Source organism: Chrysemys picta, chromosome 1, assembly GCF_011386835.1.
Source record: "Chrysemys picta bellii isolate R12L10 chromosome 1, ASM1138683v2, whole genome shotgun sequence".
NCBI classification, from domain to species: domain Eukaryota; kingdom Metazoa; phylum Chordata; order Testudines; family Emydidae; genus Chrysemys; species Chrysemys picta.
The window spans coordinates 104,182,829-104,200,716 of record NC_088791.1 but is presented as its reverse complement, the minus strand read 5'-3'; the positions used below and the strand labels follow the sequence as shown (position 1 = coordinate 104,200,716).

Here is a 17,888-nt window from a genome sequence, read left to right as displayed (position 1 = left end):
ATGGCTCATCTGTGACTGCTATTACCAAATATCTCCAATGGATGGAAATGGGACACCAGATGGGGAGGACTCTGAGTTATTACAGAGAATTATTTTCCAGGGGTCCAGCTGGTGGGTCTTGCCCACATGCTCAGGGTCTAACTGATCTGCCGTAGTTTGGGTCTGGAAGGAATCTTTCTCCAGGTCACACTGGCAAACCTTGAGGATTTTTCATCTTCTGCTGCAGTAGGGGGCATGGGCTGAACTAGAGTAAATGTTGGATTCTCTATAACTTGAAATCTTTAAATCAAGATTTGAGGACTTCTGTAACTCAGCCAGAGGTGATGGGCCTATTATAGGAGTGGGTGCATGAGGCTCTGTGGCCTGCAATGAGCAGGAGCTCAGACTATATGATCATGATGTTCCCAGCTGGTCTTAAATTCTATGAGTCAATGCCCTGTATGTCCCTACAGTGCCATGCCCTATGGGCTTCCCAGCAAACACCCTGTGTTGCCTAGTGCCAGGCTTTATATATCCTTATAGCACCATGCCCTGTGGGTGTTACAGTAAGTGCTCTGTGCTGCCTGGTGACAAGCCCTACATGTCCCTATAATGCTGTGCCCCTCCCAGCAAATGCCCTATGCCTCCTCACACCAGGTCCTACCTGTTCCAGGGTGGACTGATTTAAACCAAGATGATTTAAATCACCAAGTGGAAAGCGTCAATTTAAATAAACTTTTCCGTTTGTACTGCAGTTATTTTCTAAAGAAAGGTGCATTCTCTTTAGTTCGTATCACCATCAAACCATGCTGATTTACAACTAGGTCGGGTCTTTGCACTAGATTTGGTACATTATTTTGCCCCTTGAGAAGGTACACTATATACATTTATTTAAGTATTGATATAGCTTAATATTTTCAGATTCTTATTAATTGTACATATTTAGTATGCAAGAAAATAGTGAATGATATCTCTTATTAGATAATTAAGGTTTTGATCATGATTTGTGACAAGCTGCATTAGGATGGTAACTGGAATTTAATTAAACACACAACATATAACATTTATTTTTCTTAAACAAAACAATCAAATACATTTCTCTTTTAATTTCACATTTACAACTAAGTGATTTATTAAAGGAGCAGCGGGATTAACTGTAGTCAGTGAATTAAATTGATCATTTCAGGTCAGCCTCGGAAAATTTTCAAATATGCCTAAGTGAAAGTGACTGGAGTTTAAGTTCCTACTCGCCTAAGTTTCTTGAAAATGAGACATCAGTTTTGTAAATTACTTAGGCTGTCCTTCAGACTTATAAAACTAGTAGATCACATCCCCTTCCTCCTCATTTTTATTCATAGACTGGAAGAGAAAGACAAGTTTTCCAGCTTTTTCAACTCCCAAATCGATTTCTCAACTTTGAATGAATTGGTCCAAATGAAGAAAATATTCTCTCTGTGCCTGCAGAAAAAGCTATTGCTGTCCAAAGCTGATTTAGCACTTCAACTAACTCTGGTCCCAGGTGCTTAGCCAGTTCAATGGTGTGACTTTCTTTAAAACATCATCAGCAAACAGGTACTGCTTGAGTGGTTCACCTCCAGCCTTGACATTTAGTATAGTTGGAATGACTGAGGGGTGATTATTAGATGTCCATGTTGTAACAGCAGCATGTTCTTCAGCAGTTAGGCATCTACCTGGATACCTTGGGTTGAAAATACTGGCATGGAAAAGAGGTGGAGAAAGTGCTTGATTCATTTACTTCTTTACTGCCTGCAATTTAACTTTGTTGTTGGGTATACTTTCTTCAGTGTTTCTTGAAGTTCTTTCCAAATTTCAACAGTGTCAAGCAGTAATCTTTCTAGAGTTTGCCCAAGGAGGACATGGATCAGCATTCACATTGCACTCCCTGTCAGTACCTATCCTGGGCCGGGGAAGCTAATGATCCAACCAGTGGACCGAAATTCGGTGATGAATCCTGGTCATGTGCCACCTGAGGCATGTTGCACATACACTAAAAAGTTTGTCCAAGGCTATGGAAATAGGTTTCAGGAACTTCAGCATGTCTTCTACATTTCTCTTTAGTCCGATGCTGACTATTTTGTTTATGATAATCCCATCTATTTTATCACAATTTTCTTCACAAATTTTCATCAGAATAGGCCAGTTCTTAATAAACAGCTCAAAACAGTCAACCACTGAATTCCATCATACATCTTGGGGGAGAATTAGTTTAGCTCCTCCTGCTCTCTTTGGGGAAGCTGAAGCAAACTGGCTGTTACAGAAGTACTCTGCAATTTCAACACTACTTTCTTTTACTCCTGGAGTTGTACTTAAGTTTTGGCTAGAAGATGCATCAATTGAGCACAGCACCCGTATATCTTTCAGGTTCCCTAAGTTATCTTCTTCTAGATTTGCTGGTCCTGATTATAAACTCATCCATGGTTTTACTGGACGACAAAGAGTCTTTTTTTTAATACAGGTAATTTACTGTCTGATGTCTGTTTAGTTGCAGCCCTGGTGGTATCAATAGATGACTCTGAAATTGTAGAAACTGCAGATTATGGCAGTTCATATCCCTTTTGCCTGAGTTGGATCCTGAAAAAAATGGTAAAATAAGTCACTCATGTATTGAGTATTACACAGTACACTGCTTTAAAAAAAAATTGTAAAGGAAAGATTCCTCCTACTGCAGTTGTCTGCACTACTGTTTAAATTATAAAAGTTATTCTACACCAATTTTTATAGGGAAAATAATTAATAAACCATAAGGATTATCTGAATCTATTTAAGTTGTTATATCTAACATACCAAACAGCTTGATTTTTTTAAAATGTTAAAACTTTACTTTTAGACAGTAAATCTTCACCTAGGATGTTTAATTATATTGAGCAATAAAAATCATTTCACAAGGCCAGCAGTGACAGTACAAATGTAATTGACATATCCTTGTCCTACAAACTAACATACTAGTTATATTTTGAATTCATACATAATTCACCCAAAACACAAATGCATAACAATCATTTACTAGCATAGTAAGACATGGTAGGCAATCCATAAGAAGGGTGCAAAAATAAGTTTCCTAACCAGCTGATCCAGATTGTTCAGATATGTCCACATCATTTTCTTCAAAGTCATTGCCTTCTGAGGAGCATTTTTCATAAAGTTGTTCTTTCATTCTGACAACCAGGCCTTGCATCTCTTTGTTGCACTGTTTACATTTGGCATGTGTTCTCTTTTTACCCACAGGTACAGGATTCTTGAAAGCATTCCTAAATAGGGTTGTGGTTTTTTTTTTTTTTTTTTTTATTACCCTCAACCATCACAGTTTTTTTCCTCTCCAGTTTCCAGGTACTGAAATCAACACTAGAGGCTGCGCTCTGCTCCTTCTTCCTTGTTACATTCTCCCCCCTCCCCCGAAAAACAAAAGAACAAACAACAATCCAAGACGTTTGCTAGCATAACCCACATACCTTTTGCACTACAGTATTTTGTTTGGAGATTGAGAGGCAGTTAAGAAATTAATGGATTTCTGTTTGTCTCTCTGTGTACACTTGCATGGAAACAGAGCAATGTCATTTGCTTGAAGTGGCCAGACCCATCCAGAAGCAAGGGCTGGTAGTTACTGGGCAGATCAGTGTTTTTTCATGAGCCGGAGAGAAAGTGGGTGAAGTCATAAGATGAGTATTGAGCCAATCAGGAGCCACATTGGGAAAAGCTATAAAACAGGAGAGGGAGAGCATCCAGGTGAGCTGAATGAATGATCTTGATGAGATCATAAAGGTGTCTCCTGTAGTCAGAGATCAGGTCCAAATGCCTTTTTCTTTCACCCAGTAACACAGTGACAGGATCAAGCCCTTAATACAGTATGCGACCTATTGTGCCATATTTATAAAGCTTGACCATAAACATTAGATGTTTTGCTCCTGATTCTTTCTTTATACAGAAAAGAAGCCTTTAATGGAAAAGTGTTTGATACAGACTCATGGATTCAGCATTTTTTTAATTTAATGTCCTAAACGATTATATCTGTAGGCCTTAACATATTTTGTATTAAAATCAGATTTCATTTTAACTGGGTTTATTTTTAAATGGAAAAATATTAGGTAAAAAACAAAATAAAAGTCCAATTTAAATTAAAAAATTGGGTTTTCATGTATTGTTTTTAAATCGATTTTTACCCCTCCTCCATGTCACAGTGGTTTTCAACCTTTTTTTAATTTGCAGGCCCCTTTAAACTTTTCAAGAAGAGGTGGGCACCCCTTTGGAAATCTTAGACATAGGCTGCAGACCACAGGCTGAACTCCACTGCCCCATAGCGTGGTGCCCTCTGGCCGGCCTCTGAGCAGATGCTCGGTGCCGCCTCATGCCAAACCCCGTGTCCCTATAGCACCACTGGACTCCCAGCAAATGGCTTGTGCCACCTGGCGCTAGCAACCATGTGTCCTGTATTGCACCAGACAGGCCCCATGGAAATCCCAGCAATGTCCCGTGCCGGCTCCCCAACACCCCCCCCCCCCCGGGCTCCCCATGCCCAGAGGCCGCGGGCACTGCCGCGCCGCCCCGCCCCCGCGATAGGGGATCCCCCTGTGTCATTCACAAGCGTGAAAAAACAAAGTCTAGAACTTCGGGCAAGTCCGGCAGCTGTCGGCACTTTCCGTAGAGGGGGGGAGGAGGAGGAGTCCGCAGCCCCCTCCGTCCCGTCTGCCCCGCTCGGTTACATAAGGGAGACGGCTCTTCCCCCCTCCCAGCGCTCGAGCTCTTTCTCTCTGTGTCCTCGCGGAACCCTTCGCTCCCCTCTATCCCCCTCCCCCGCCCGGAACTGTCACGCGGGGGAAGGGAGGGGGGAGGAGCGAGCGCGTGCCCTAGCTGCCTGCCTGCTCCGCCTCCAAAGGGAGTTGTGGCACGTGCTTTTCTGTCGCGCATCCAATATAGCGTAGACGGCTGGCGGGCACGCTCAAGTGTCGCATCCGCTCGTACGTCTTCGAGCTGCTGCTCTCAGGAGGCAGAAGTTCCCAGGCGCGCATGCTCAGCGGTGGAGCGTTCACTGGCTAAATGACTGTGGGCCGCACGCGCGCGCTCTCTCGTGTCGCCTCTGGCGCGCGCGCTCCGTGGGGCTGGCGCGCGCGCGCTGTTGTTATTGGTGCCGCTGGCGGCGGCTGTTGGAGGGGGAGGGTGGCTCAGTCAGTGAGTTCTTTAAAGATGGCCGGAGCGGCGGCGACCGCGACCCCCGTGTACTGTGTTTGCCGGGAGCCTTACGATGTGAGCCGCTTCATGATCGAGTGCGACATCTGCAAGGACTGGTTCCACGGCAGGTAGGGGCCGGGGAGCCCGCGGGGCGAGGGGAGCCCACGCCGGGTCCGGGGGGGGGACGAGGGGAACAGCCCGGGGGTGGCAACTACCCCGGTAACAACAACCGCCACCAGCGGGAAACAATGGGGGGACGCGGCCCCCCGGCGGGGACCCGTCGCGTCTCTGCGCCCGGACCTCCTGGCAGGGCAGCTGCGAGCTCCCCCGCCCCGCCCCCAGATGTCCTTTTGCCCCACGCCACCGAGCTGCACAACTCCGCCCTGCGCCCCCGCGGGGAGCCGCGTGCGGGGTCTCCGGCCCGGCACCGAGGGGGTGTCACCCGTCAAAGTAGAGGGAGCAACAGATGAGGGGCTCTCGGACCGCCGGAGAGCGGGGGGCAGGAGCTGCCCAGAAGTTGAGCTCGCGGGGGGGAGTGAGTGGGTGCTAAATGTGGGTGTGGGGGGGGATTCCCCCCGGCTGCCTCCGTCATGCAGGGCTGGGAGATGCCGGCCGCTCAGTGGGGGAGAGAGATAATATCCTCTTCCCCAGCTGCCTGCCCCGGGCCGTCAGGGCTCCCCGGCGCCGGGAGCTCCCGGCGGCGGCCGTGCCTGGGGTTCGTGGCTCGTTCTGTGTTTTGGGTCAGTTCCTGCCTTTCCTGGGTTTGACGTTTCTTGTCCGGTCCCAAGCGGCTTCCCCGGCCGCGGCCGGCTCGTGTGTGTTTTGTAAAGTGTGCGTGAGAGAGGCCCGAAGCAGCGGCAGCCTGGGGTTTGTGTGTGTGTGTGTGTGTGTGGGGGGGTGGTATTCACGGACATTTAAACAAAGAAACAAGTTGGGGGCTCGGCGGCTCAACTGGCTGTTCGGTTCTGGCCCCAGCTGCCTGGCTCAGGTTTGGAGTCTGTTATTTGGAGAGACCCAAGCGCTGGGATATTTACGGAGGAGCTGGTTGTGATTGTAGGAAGTACGTTTTGATTGACAGCAGGACATTTAAATACCCCCATTTAACAAAAACAGACTCACGATGTAAAGCAGGCTAGACAGCTAAGTCTCCCTCTGCTGGATGTGGATGGGAAGAATGAGCACATGCTTTTAGTGCTCAGTTCAGTTTTCTAGATTCAAGGTACGCTGGAGGCAGTGACAGGCCCAAAAGTTATCTATCCAGTAAAGTTAAAAAAAACCAATCAATTATTCTGCTGCATAGTTAGCTCTGAAACTTTTTATCGGGTTTGTTTGTCCATTGCAGGTGTATTTGTCTTCTCATATCCCAAGCATGTGGTCCTGTTGTTGTGAGCAGGGAGTGTGCATTGACAATCTGACAGCAGTTCTGGCAATAGTTGCTGGGTGTAGATTTAGGCCCCACATTTAGGTTTTGTTTGAAAATAAAAAACATTTATTTTGGTAACTTTTTTTGCTGGGTGAGGAGTATTAATAATTTCAATACTTTTTTTTGTTTTTTGTTGAGCATGTGTTCAGAGAATTCACTCAGACTTCATGTATATGAGCCTTTCACACAACAGCAAAGGACAGTAAAAAATGAGAACATTGGAAAGTATAGTTCTAAAACCACAAAAATTAGCAAGGGGATTTAGAAAAGGTGTAGGGTTTGAAACTACTTTCTTAATTGATTTATATTTCAAATTGATAGTGATTACACCTTTATTCTCCTGCACATACAGAATCTGTTTAGATTTGGAATTGCAGCTTCTTGATGTCCTCGCAAATTATCTTCCTGCTGTATTATCTGTTAAATAATAATTTATTTGCTCTGCATTTTTCAGAGCACAGTGAGATTGGACCTTGCCTTTACCTACCTTGTTTGAGAAATTTGAATTAAGCTAAACAATGCATCCTGACACACAGGCCCTTTGATATTTATTGTTTTTAATGGGACAGAGGGTTGGGGGGAAGGAATCTTCTGCTTTTTAAAAATTTCTTCTTAAATCGGGATGTACGATGTTTGCCTGATACAGTGAAAGGCAAGCTCTCTTCTCTCTGGACCGATCACATCTCATGAGGCTGTTAGCTAATGAAATATTATGGTAAGATTTATTTTTTTTAAAAATTTCACACAAGGTTATAGGCCACTGCCATGAAAAAAGTGTTATCCATCATCATGAAGTACCTGCCTCTTGCTGGTACTAATTGGAACATTGATAGCATATAGAAAATAGCAGAAAATGGTATGTCATCCTTCTAGCGTCACAATTTATTTGGGCAGATGGTAGTGTAATACATGTTTTACCAAAATTAAAACTCAAGTCATTTGCTGTACATAAAGTCATAGACACAAATCTTCACACAATTTAGGGGATAAATTATAGGTTACCTTTCTAATATAGAAGGGCATGCTTACAAGGGTATTGAACCATTATATTTCCTTGGTCATTAATACCAGGCATGGTGGTGTGTGCCTGTAATCCCAGCTCCTTGGGAGGCTGAGGCTGGCAGATCACTCAGGGGTTCTGGACTGCGGTGCGCTATGTCGATCGGGTATCCAGTGCCACTGACAGCCCAGCCAGTGGGTAGCTGAAGGACTGGCTAGAACAGGGGTAGGCAACCTATGTCATGCGTGCTGAAGGCGACACGCGAGCTGATTTTCGGTGGCACTCACACTGCCCGGGTCCTGGCCACCGCATTTTAATTTAATTTTAAGTGAAGTTTCTTAAGCATTTTAAAAACCTTATTTACTTTACATACAACAATAGTTTAGTTATATATTATAGACTTATAGAAAGAGACCTTCTAAAAATGTTAAAATGCATTGCCGGCACGCGAAACCTTAAATCAGAGTGAATAAATGAAGACTCGGCACACCACTTCTGAAAGGTTGCCGACCCCTGGGCTAGAACAACAGGAATGATGTGTTGTGATCGACGCGCTCTCTGTGAGGGCTGATGGACTGATCGATCAAGGTGGTCATTAACACTGCACATAAATTATTGGAATTTAAGGGTTAAATGATTCTATTCTAGCATCTTAAGGAAATAAATTTACCATTTCTGAAGCAGCATAATAGAGGTTGTACTATGAGGGAAAGGCTTCTTTGTTGCTAAACACTCAGAATATAACTGATTTTTTAAATTGTTTGAAAATCCTTTTGTGTTCTGCTTATTTTTTTCAATGTTAATGGTATTGAATAGTGTCTAGTTGATCATCCAAAAGGAGATGCCTATTTCTACAAGCTTGGTGCCTTTTACAACTGAATATGTGTTTCTTCCTGGGTCTGTTTTAGATTTAGAAGTTTATATCCATATCTGTTTAAAATAATCACAATTTCACAAATGAAGCTACATTCTTGGTGACGCTATTTCAAAGTGAGTGAATTATAGAGGGTCATGAAGAGGAAAACTACAGCACCATTTGTGTGCATAATGAACATTACTTTTGGCATAATGTGAAACTTTAAATAATTAAACTTCAGTTTTGGTCATCTCTGAATTCACAGCATTGATATGCAGTTCTCACCCTCAGAAACTTAATTCCATGTTTAATCTAACCTGTTGAAAAGAAGTAACTTCATATCCATTCTGGTGAGAATTGTTACCAGTACAGAATTCTGCCATTTAGTTTTCAGTTGTGCCTAAGGTCTTTTCCAAACGTGTCTCTGTAGTGATAGTTCATTTGAAAAGGTAGAATGTTCATGTATTTTGTAGTTTGAGGACTGGTTAATAAAAGTGCAGATGCCTCAAGGTCTCTTCTGCCTTTTAGAAGACTTCCTTATATCAATTCTCTGGTCTAAGACTAAATCAAAAGATTGCACTTTATTCTAACTTGTAAAAAAATTATTAATTAGAGTAAGTATAGTCTATAGCAGGGGTATGCAACCAATGGCATGGCATGCAAACTGATTTTCAGTGTCACTCTCACTGCCCAGGTCCTGGCCACCGGTCCGGGGGGCTCTGCATTTTAATTTAATTTTAAATTAAGCTTCTTAAACATTTAAAAAACCTTATTTACTTTACATACAACAATAGTTTAGTTATATATTATAGACTTATAGAAAGAGACCTTCTAAAAATGTTAAAATGTATTACTGGCACATTTTAACGTTTAAAATGTTTATCAGAGTGAATAAATGAAGACTCGGCACACCACTTCTGAAAGGTTGCCGACCCCTGGTCTATAGAGTCAGAGGATGGTAAATATCTGCTTCCAGACATTAAGATGTTCTCAGAACCATTCATTTAATACAATATCAACCTCAAAACCAGTTTTGTGTGTTTCCGTGGCTGTTAGCATTAACAACATCATATATCCTAATAGCAGAGGGGTAGCCGTGTTAGTGTGGATCTGAAAAAAAGTGACAGAGTCCTGTGGCACCTTATAGACTAACAGACGTTTTGGAGCATAAGCTTTCGTGGGTGACGCATGCGTCTGACGCAGTGAGTATTCACCCACGAAAGCTTATGCTCCAAAACGTCTGTTAGTCTGTAAGGGCCACAGGACTCTTTGTAGCTTTTATCATATATCCTAATTACAGTATTTGGCAGATTGAGGATGAGATTTCTTCATTCCTGGTTAAGCAGAGAGAACGTTATGATGACTTTCTCTTCTGAAATCACTGTTTGGTGTGAAGGGCCAACCCTCAGAATTCAAGGTGGTGGTGGCGGGAGGTGCCTTTTGGAATGCCATTCCTTCTCTAGCCTGTCATGGATGCTTTCAAAACAGGTTGGACACTCATCTGTGTCCATTCTGACAATTTACAATTTATGGATGCTGACAAAGAGAAAGTTGCAAATAAAGTTATGAAAGGAGGCGTTGAAACTTTCCTGGCTAATTAAAACTGTGTGGGTATCTGGTGTGATTACGAGGGCAGGATAAATTAACTAATTTTCCCTTCCAGAAAGTACTCCTGTTGCAATGGGAATGTTCCCTTAATTTTTAATTACAAAATGTACATTGAATCGTCCAAAAGAAACAAGGAGTCTGGTGGCACCTTAAAGACTAACAGACTAACTGTTAGTCTTTAAGGTGCCACCAGACTCCTTGTTGTTTTTGTAGATACAGACTAACACGGCTACCCCCTGATAATTGAATCGTCCAAATTTAGAAATCTATGGCTCTCAGCTAAGCTTTCATAATTCATATTTCCCACATTTGTTGCTGTAGTTAAGTGAGGTTTTTTGCTTTTAGGTTTTGATTGACTTGGTTTCTGTGGAAACTGATGTTAGACTGGCCAAAGTAAGGTGAGGGAAGGTTTCTTAAACTTATTTTCTCTAATTTAGCACTATTTCCACAGAAGCAAGATAGAAACTCCAACTCTGTTGTAGTTCAAAAAGGCTATGTCTGTCCCATCCCCACCCCCGAATAAAAACTGGTTTTCTGTTTTACAACTTTTTAAAAACAAGCCTCCCTGTCTTAGCTCACTTTGGAGTAGTACTCGGAACATTTGGTGTCTGATTCAAGCCCTGCCACAAATTTCCTAACTGAGAACAAGTTGTTCTCTTTGTGCCTCAGTTCCCCTTCTGTGACATGGCTTCTCTTGTCAGAATAAACTCTTTAATCTGTGCAACGTGCTCATATAGAACAGTGTTGAGTGCTATAGAAAAGTCTAATTCTTGGAATTGTGTGGATATCTGTTTTGAGTGCAGTTGTCTTGACAAACTGGCATTTGTCCGATTTGTATATGTGCTCTGTTTGAAAGCAATGCATTATCTTTTCCTTTACATCAATAGTATGTTCCCAATTCTGATATTTGATTTTTTTTTAGTGCCCCTGCTCCTTGAGTCATGTGACAACGAGAATCTGACTTTCCCTTTTTAAAAAAAATTTAACTTCTAGCCCTCATTTTGGGGGCGGGGGAAGGGGAAGTCTGAAAAGGTGAACACTAAAGGCTCAACTCAAAGGTAGATAAAGACTCTGAAGTTTACTTTTTTTAAATTATGATTTTTTTAAAGCTACTCATGACTGAAGCCTGACTCATAATTTATGAATCCTTAGATTGGGCAATAATGTCAACATTTTGTTTCAGTGAATGTTTTTATAATATCATTCTTAATATTACAGTGGGAGGACAATAAGGTGATTTCATCACGCTAAAATAGGTGGTGATTAGTTAGGGAACTTGAGTTTTTAATAGTGCCTTTCAAATGAGAAGAATCAAAGTATCTTGTGTACGTAGGAATCACTTTATCCATTACTGAGTGTTCTGGGGTGAAATACAGCTGCTGTTTAACAATGTATAACAGTGCAAAATTTAGAACAGGAAGTGAAGAATACTATATCCAATTAAAATCTGTAAGAGAATCTAGGTAGGCAGAACTCAGTTTTCCAGACTAGAATCAGGCCAGGACATATTGAGCATACTATATACATTTGTTTGTTAGAAGGTTGGTAGTATGTAATACAGTACAAATGAATTATTATGTAAATAAAAAGATTCTGGGATTGTCACTCTGAAGCCTAGAATGTTCGAATCAGTGTGAAGTGATGGAAACAGCTACAAGCATAGTTGAGAGTTCTTTGTTTAGAATATCGCCAGGTTCAATTGTTATAGGGATTCACGGTCTGTTACTGTCCAGTTGTTAAGTTCTCAGCCATTTTCTGCTTTTTGACACTTTCTGAATTGGACTCATTCAACAGCATGGGTTTTACATAGTTATCTATACTATGCTGCTTAAAAGAATTTAAGATTTAGAATTATTGGTTGAAACAGTTTAGTTGTAATCTATATGGTATTTAATTGCTCTGTATCAATCATATTGTTAGCCTTGCCTGTTTAGTGTACCCATTTGAAAAAAATAAAGACGCATACTTGAACTTAGTAATCACTTCTTACAGAAAATGTTAAGTGAGTTAGTGAAGACAGTTCCTGTAAGGTGCTACGTATGAAATTTAACTCATTAGTAGAGAATTTGTATTGCACCACCATCTAGGTAAGTTACATAGAAAATGTTCAGGTACATTAACTTCCTGTTTGGTTTCTTTGACATACAGTTAATTTGACTGAAGGATTGAAGTCATGGTTTATAAAGGTGCTCTTATTTTCATGGATGTAGGTTGTGTTGCTCTTTTAATGAATCCAATATTTTTATGTCCTTAATTGTGTACGTCATGGGATCCCTTGTTGGATGGCCCTTAATTCTTAGGATAGAGCAGTGGTGGGCAACCTGCGGCCCACATGCGGCCCATCAGGGTAATCTGCTGGCAGGCCGCGAGACATTTTGTTTACGTTGACCGTCCACAGGCATGGGCCCCCTGCAGCTGCCAGTGGCCGCGGTTCACCGTTCCTGGCTAATGGGAGCCGTGGGAAGCGGCAGGCCGCCAGGACGTGCTGGATGCTCAGGCCTGGGGCAGGGGGTTGGTTGCAGGGGGCGAGATCTGGGAGGGAGTTTGGATGCAGGAGGAGGCTCAGGGCTGGGGTGCAGGAGGGCATGAGGAGTGTGGGCTCTGGCCAGGTGGCGCTTACCTTGGGCAGCTTCCAGTTGGCGGTGCAGCGGGGCTCCCTGTCTGCCTTGGCCCTGTGCCGCTCCTGGAAGGGTCTGGCTTGTCTCTGCAGCCTGGGGGGGGGGGGGGTGTGCTCCATGTACTACCCTTGTCTGCAGGCACTGCCCCCGCAGCTCCCATTGGCTGCAGTTCCTTGCCAATGGGAGCTGCAGAGTCAGCCCTCGGGGCGGTGGCAGCGTGTGGAGATCTCCCTCCCTCCCTGGGGGGGCCACAGGGACATGCAGGCCGCTTCTGGGAGCGGTGTGGGGCCAGGGCAGGTAGGGAGCCTGTCTTAGCCCCACTGCGCTGCCGGACTTTTAGCGGCCTAAAATCTCCTGGTTTGGCTTCAGTAGCCTCTGGGAGATAGAGCCTGATTCTGGGAGACTCCCGGCGAAACTGGGAGGGTTGGTAACCCTAGTTGGCACATGTGTATTAAACAAACACTTGGCCTGTTGTACAAATACTTGTACTTTGTAGTACATTGTTCGTTCTTTTCAGAACCATGTCTGAACAATTTTGACTTAACTTGTAAAGACTTTCATATATTCAATTCAGACTTGAAAAGCGATATTTCACAGTCTAAGAAGAATTTATTCTTAATTTAATAACAGTATTCCAGTCAGCTATGGTTCAATAGCAAATTGCCACTGACCTGTTTAATGATGCGGAAGGACTATTAAGTTGTTTTGGTGAAGTATTTAGGGAGTTTAAAATTGTTGGTAAATATGAGAAATGGTTGTCTTTTTTCCATTGTGTGACATTGGCCTATGAATACACAGAACTAACTTACGTTTTAGAAGTTTCAAGTGTCTTCAGATATGTTTCTGCTTCATGCCAATAACATGGGTTTAAATGGATAGTTCTGTCTTTCCAGGTCAGTTCTGCTTCAAATTGAATTAATACTTAATACCTTTCTCTCCATTATTTTGGCATTAAGTAAAGTAGATTTTCTTGCTGAAAATGTTGAGTTCATTCTTCCTCTGCAGGGCATAAGTGCTTAGGTTTGCCACAAAAGCAAAAAGCTTCTATAGAAGATCATTCTACATTAATGTAAAAGCCAAATGCAGGGAGTCAAAATATTCTAAATTTTTAATATGTTGAAGTATTAAATCTGTTTTCAGTAGAACTTCAGTGGACAAACTGCAGCTATCCTGCTAAACTTATTCCTACATTTAATTATGTTGTTTCTATTTACATTAATGTTTTATTTTATTCAGTTTAAGGCTGTCTTAAAAACACTATGCATGAAAGTGGGGGGAGGGAAAGAAAACATTCTGAGAATTGAAGTTTTTCGTGTTCCCTTTTTTTTTTTTTTTTTTTTTTAAAGAAGACATAGACTTGATTTGATCTGGATCATTCTAGAACAGGGGTTCCCAAACTTGGTTCATGGCTTGTTCAGGGTAAGCCCCTGGCAGGCCGTGAGACATTTTGTTTACCTGAACATCTGCAGGTATTGCTGCTCGCAGCTCCTATGGGTTCAGAGGGCGGGAGGGGGATCAAGGCTGGGCCTGGGGCAGGGGTAGGGCCCGAGAGGGGGTCAGGAGTGCAGGCTCTGGGCGGCGCTTACCTCAAGCAGCTCCTGGAAGCAGCGGCATGTCCCCCCTCTGGCTCCTAGGCAGAGGCACGGCCAGGCGGCTCTGCCTGCTGCCCTGTCCACAGGTGCCACCCCCGTAGCTCCCATTGGCCGTGGTTCCTGGCCAATGGGAGCTGTGGTGGCAGTGCTTAGGGCAGGGGCAGCACACAGAGCCCCCTGGCTACCCCTGCCTGTAGGAGCCGGAGCGGGGACATGCTGGCTGCTTCCCGGGAGCCATGAGGCATGGCGGCTAGCAGGGAGTCTACCAGCCCCACTGCACGGCGCCACCAGCCAGACAGTCGATGGCCTGGTCAGGAGTGCTGACTGGAGCTGTCAAGATCCCTTTTCAACCGGGTGTTGCAGTCAAAAACCGGACACCTGTTCACCCTAGGTGTGGATCCTTTTGTAGTGCACTAGAAGTTCTCCTGTGCACTTTAATCTGTTCCGCTTTGAAACAGGAATAGATCAGAGAGCATTACAGAGCATTTAGTGTGTGGCAGCAGGGTCCACAAAGACACTTAGTTTGTGGGCAGGCTAGTGTGGGGTAGATTTAAACCCTAGCTTGCTGCTAACTATCCGTTCATGTAGGCAAGCTTTTATTAGTTTGTCAGTTTTACACTGTTGCTGTTTCAAAAACCCATGTGGATAGTAGCCTAGGCACTTGTAATCCCCACAAGCTGAGTTTGGCTGTAAACTTTAGACTCTTCACTGACATAATAAAGACTAGAAATCCGTGATTAATACCTACATCACCTTTCAAACTTGTTAGCGATTGGACTATCTGTGTTGGACCATACAGACTTGCCTAAGATGTGCATAAATATTAAATAATTCAAAAATGTAATTGTAAAATTTCAAAACCACTCAAAGGCATTAGTTCAGTGGTCCCCAAACTTCTTACCTCGTCCCCGCCCTTACCCCTGTCCATGCCTGCCCACTGGAGCCGGGGCCAGGAGCAGGGCCATGGCTCTGGGAGGTGAGGGACTGAGGCTGGGGCCCTAGCTAGGTGTGGGTGCAGGGCTGGCAGCCAGTGCCCCTTGTGGGCTGGCCTGGGCCTCAGCTGCACCGCTCGAACATTCGTCCGTGCATCCCTGGGGCCCACAGATTGGGGACCTATGCATTAGTTCTTATCAGAGTAATAAGAGTATGTTCAGTTTTGAATTTCTAGGTCAAATTGAGCTATCCTAGGGTAAAAATATTGCAATATTTTTCAAATAGTGAAGAGATGAAAATTCTATTTTATGAATCACATGTCCTGTTTACTTGCTTTGCTAAAATATTCTTTTGACAATGAAATGCTTCTAGTGGCTGGTCCACATAGAAGATAGCCTACTACTACTAGCAGGTGCTCTGTTAGCTCACATGTTAGAGTTCTATGCTGTGGAGCTAAAGAGTGCAACCCTGCTGATAACACCTATAGGATCAGTATTGTTCCATACTGTAAAATTATTTTTAATTTGCCTTTTTTAAAAACCAACTGCTGTACATAAAAATAAACTAAGTTTGCAAAGTCAAACACTCAGAAGTTATGAAATGCTAGAATTAAGGCTACCTATGTATTCTTAATTTGGCCCCCTTGTCAATAAGCATTATGAGGCATCCTTTAGGTCCAGGATTACATATTTTTTCTATAGGGCCCCTGCCTCATTCAGTGCACAGTACAGATGGTGCTAAGGGATCGCATCAGGCTTGTGTAGTGAAGGAGGCTGTTTGTAGGACTAGTGATTTATTTGATGTGGAGCCTGCCTGCCCACGAGATGCAGGTAGGGGTGGCCCTGCCTGAGAAGGGACTGGTGCAGGTTGATGACCCAGCATTCCTCTCCCCCCCCCATCCCCCCCGCCCCAGGCTGGTGGGCGGCAGGCTGGTGGTGGTGTTTGCATTCAGTGACCCCACTGTTTTGGTGCCCCTGCAGATGGTAACTGGACTTTTGTGTCCAGTCAGTACTTCTGACTGGACAACCTACAGGTCCTCTTTTGACCTGTTTTTTTTTTTTTTTTTTTGGTTTGTTTGTTTAAACTAGAAAATAACAGGCACCTGGCAACCCTAATGCAGTAGACTAAATCCGACTGTCTCTAAGATTATGCGGTATTAATTGCATTGTTAATTGCATTGCATTCTTCCATCAGAAGAGCCGACAGATTGCCTTCATTTCTCTAGTTCTATGTTAAAATCTCTTACAGCATCTCTGTTTACACAGAGCTGTTAGCATGAACAAATTAACTGAAAGATAACTTGTTCTAAAGTTGACATTAAAGCCAGGTTTGAACTAAGATAACCTCATGTTTTGTATTCAGTGAATCATTGAATTCATTAAGATCGTGTGAGATCAGTGACCTCTAAAGCTGTATATAGGAGATGCATATGGTGAAGACCTTGATACTAGACTGTCATGGAAAGTGTTTACTAGCTTTCACTAACTATTCAGGAGGAAAACTTTTTGGGAGATCCTAATGATACAGTAGCAGAGTCTGCAGAAAAAGCAAAACATTCGTTGCCATCTGCGAAATAGAAAAGAGGCTTTAATAAAAATGGACATTACTTTCCAGCAGACATGAGTCAGTTTTTAGAGACTTACGGAAAAATGAATATGGGTAGAAAATGTAGACACCTCTCCTCAGTAAACTTTATTTAAAAAAAAAAAAAGAATTTAAAGTAGGTACAATGGTAGTTCATGGATGGACTTTTCATGTTATTGAAATATTGGATATCAAGGATTTTTTTTTTCAAAGCCCAAAAGAATGGATGCATTAACTTTATAAGCAACTGTCTCTAATTCCAAATTGTTTTCATTTATTAGACTATAGATTAACACCACTTGTTAGCTTAATCCCTCACATTCCCTGTAAAGTTGGTGGAAACAGTAGAAAGAATTACTCTAATTTAAGCGAGCTAGCGTTGTTATGTTTTCAGATTTCAAGAAGCAACGAGACCTGAGAAGCAATATTCTGTTTTATACATAAACTTTTCAAGCCTTTCACCTACTAGTCTGAAGACAAAGGGTATGTCTACACTGGAGTTGAGATGTGATTGCAGCTCAAGTACACATACCCACACTAGCTTTAATCTTGCTAGTATGACCACAAATAGACCTGAAACCGCGTGGCCTGGGCTTCAGTACATGCTGGGAACCTGTGTATCAGGATTCTTGGTGGGCTAATCCAGCCCATGCAGAAGGTTGTGCCATTGTGGCTTTGTTGCTGGTTTTTAGTCGTGCTATCTAGATTAAAGCTAGCGTGGATATGTGTACTTGAGCTGCAATCATATCTTCAATTGCAGTGTACACATACTTACTAGTTTCTCAGGTGACAAATACGGTTGTGCTCCTGCAATTTAAAGGAATATAACAGCTTTATAATGGAACTATAGCATTATCAACTATAACAGTTTTAAAATTCTAACGGAATGGACTGTCATCTGTGCTTTTGCTAAATCTTCGCTTCCTGGTTTCACTCCACTCTTCTCTCACACGTGTCTTTCTGTATTTAGTGTGGCATTCTTTTCTTTCTACTCCCCCTCTCTTAAATATTTCTTGTTATCTCTGTATTGTGTTCAGTTCTCTTCCTTCTCTCCTTCCTTCCTTCTCTCCTTCCTTCCTTCCTTCCTTCCTCTCTCTATCTCCCTTCTTCA

General features: G+C 43.0%; 1 protein-coding gene and 1 long non-coding RNA gene across 2 annotated transcripts in view; one reads left to right on the top strand and one right to left on the bottom strand.

Moving 5' to 3' along the window:
• Window positions 1–998: 998 nt before the first annotated feature.
• LOC103306306 (uncharacterized) lies at window positions 999–5,113 on the bottom strand. Its single transcript, XR_509143.4, has 2 exons — window positions 3,450–5,113; window positions 999–2,571 (listed from the first exon to the last, which is right to left on the bottom strand). It is a non-coding gene; the product is annotated as an uncharacterized LOC103306306 (long non-coding RNA).
• KDM7A (lysine demethylase 7A) overlaps window positions 5,077–17,888 on the top strand; it is a 98,529-nt gene continuing 85,717 nt past the window's right edge. Inside the window, exon 1 of the mRNA XM_065581954.1 lies at window positions 5,077–5,291. Coding sequence (XP_065438026.1) covers window positions 5,179–5,291 — 113 coding nt within the window. The 5' untranslated portion in view covers window positions 5,077–5,178. The remainder of the gene's footprint in view (window positions 5,292–17,888) is intronic.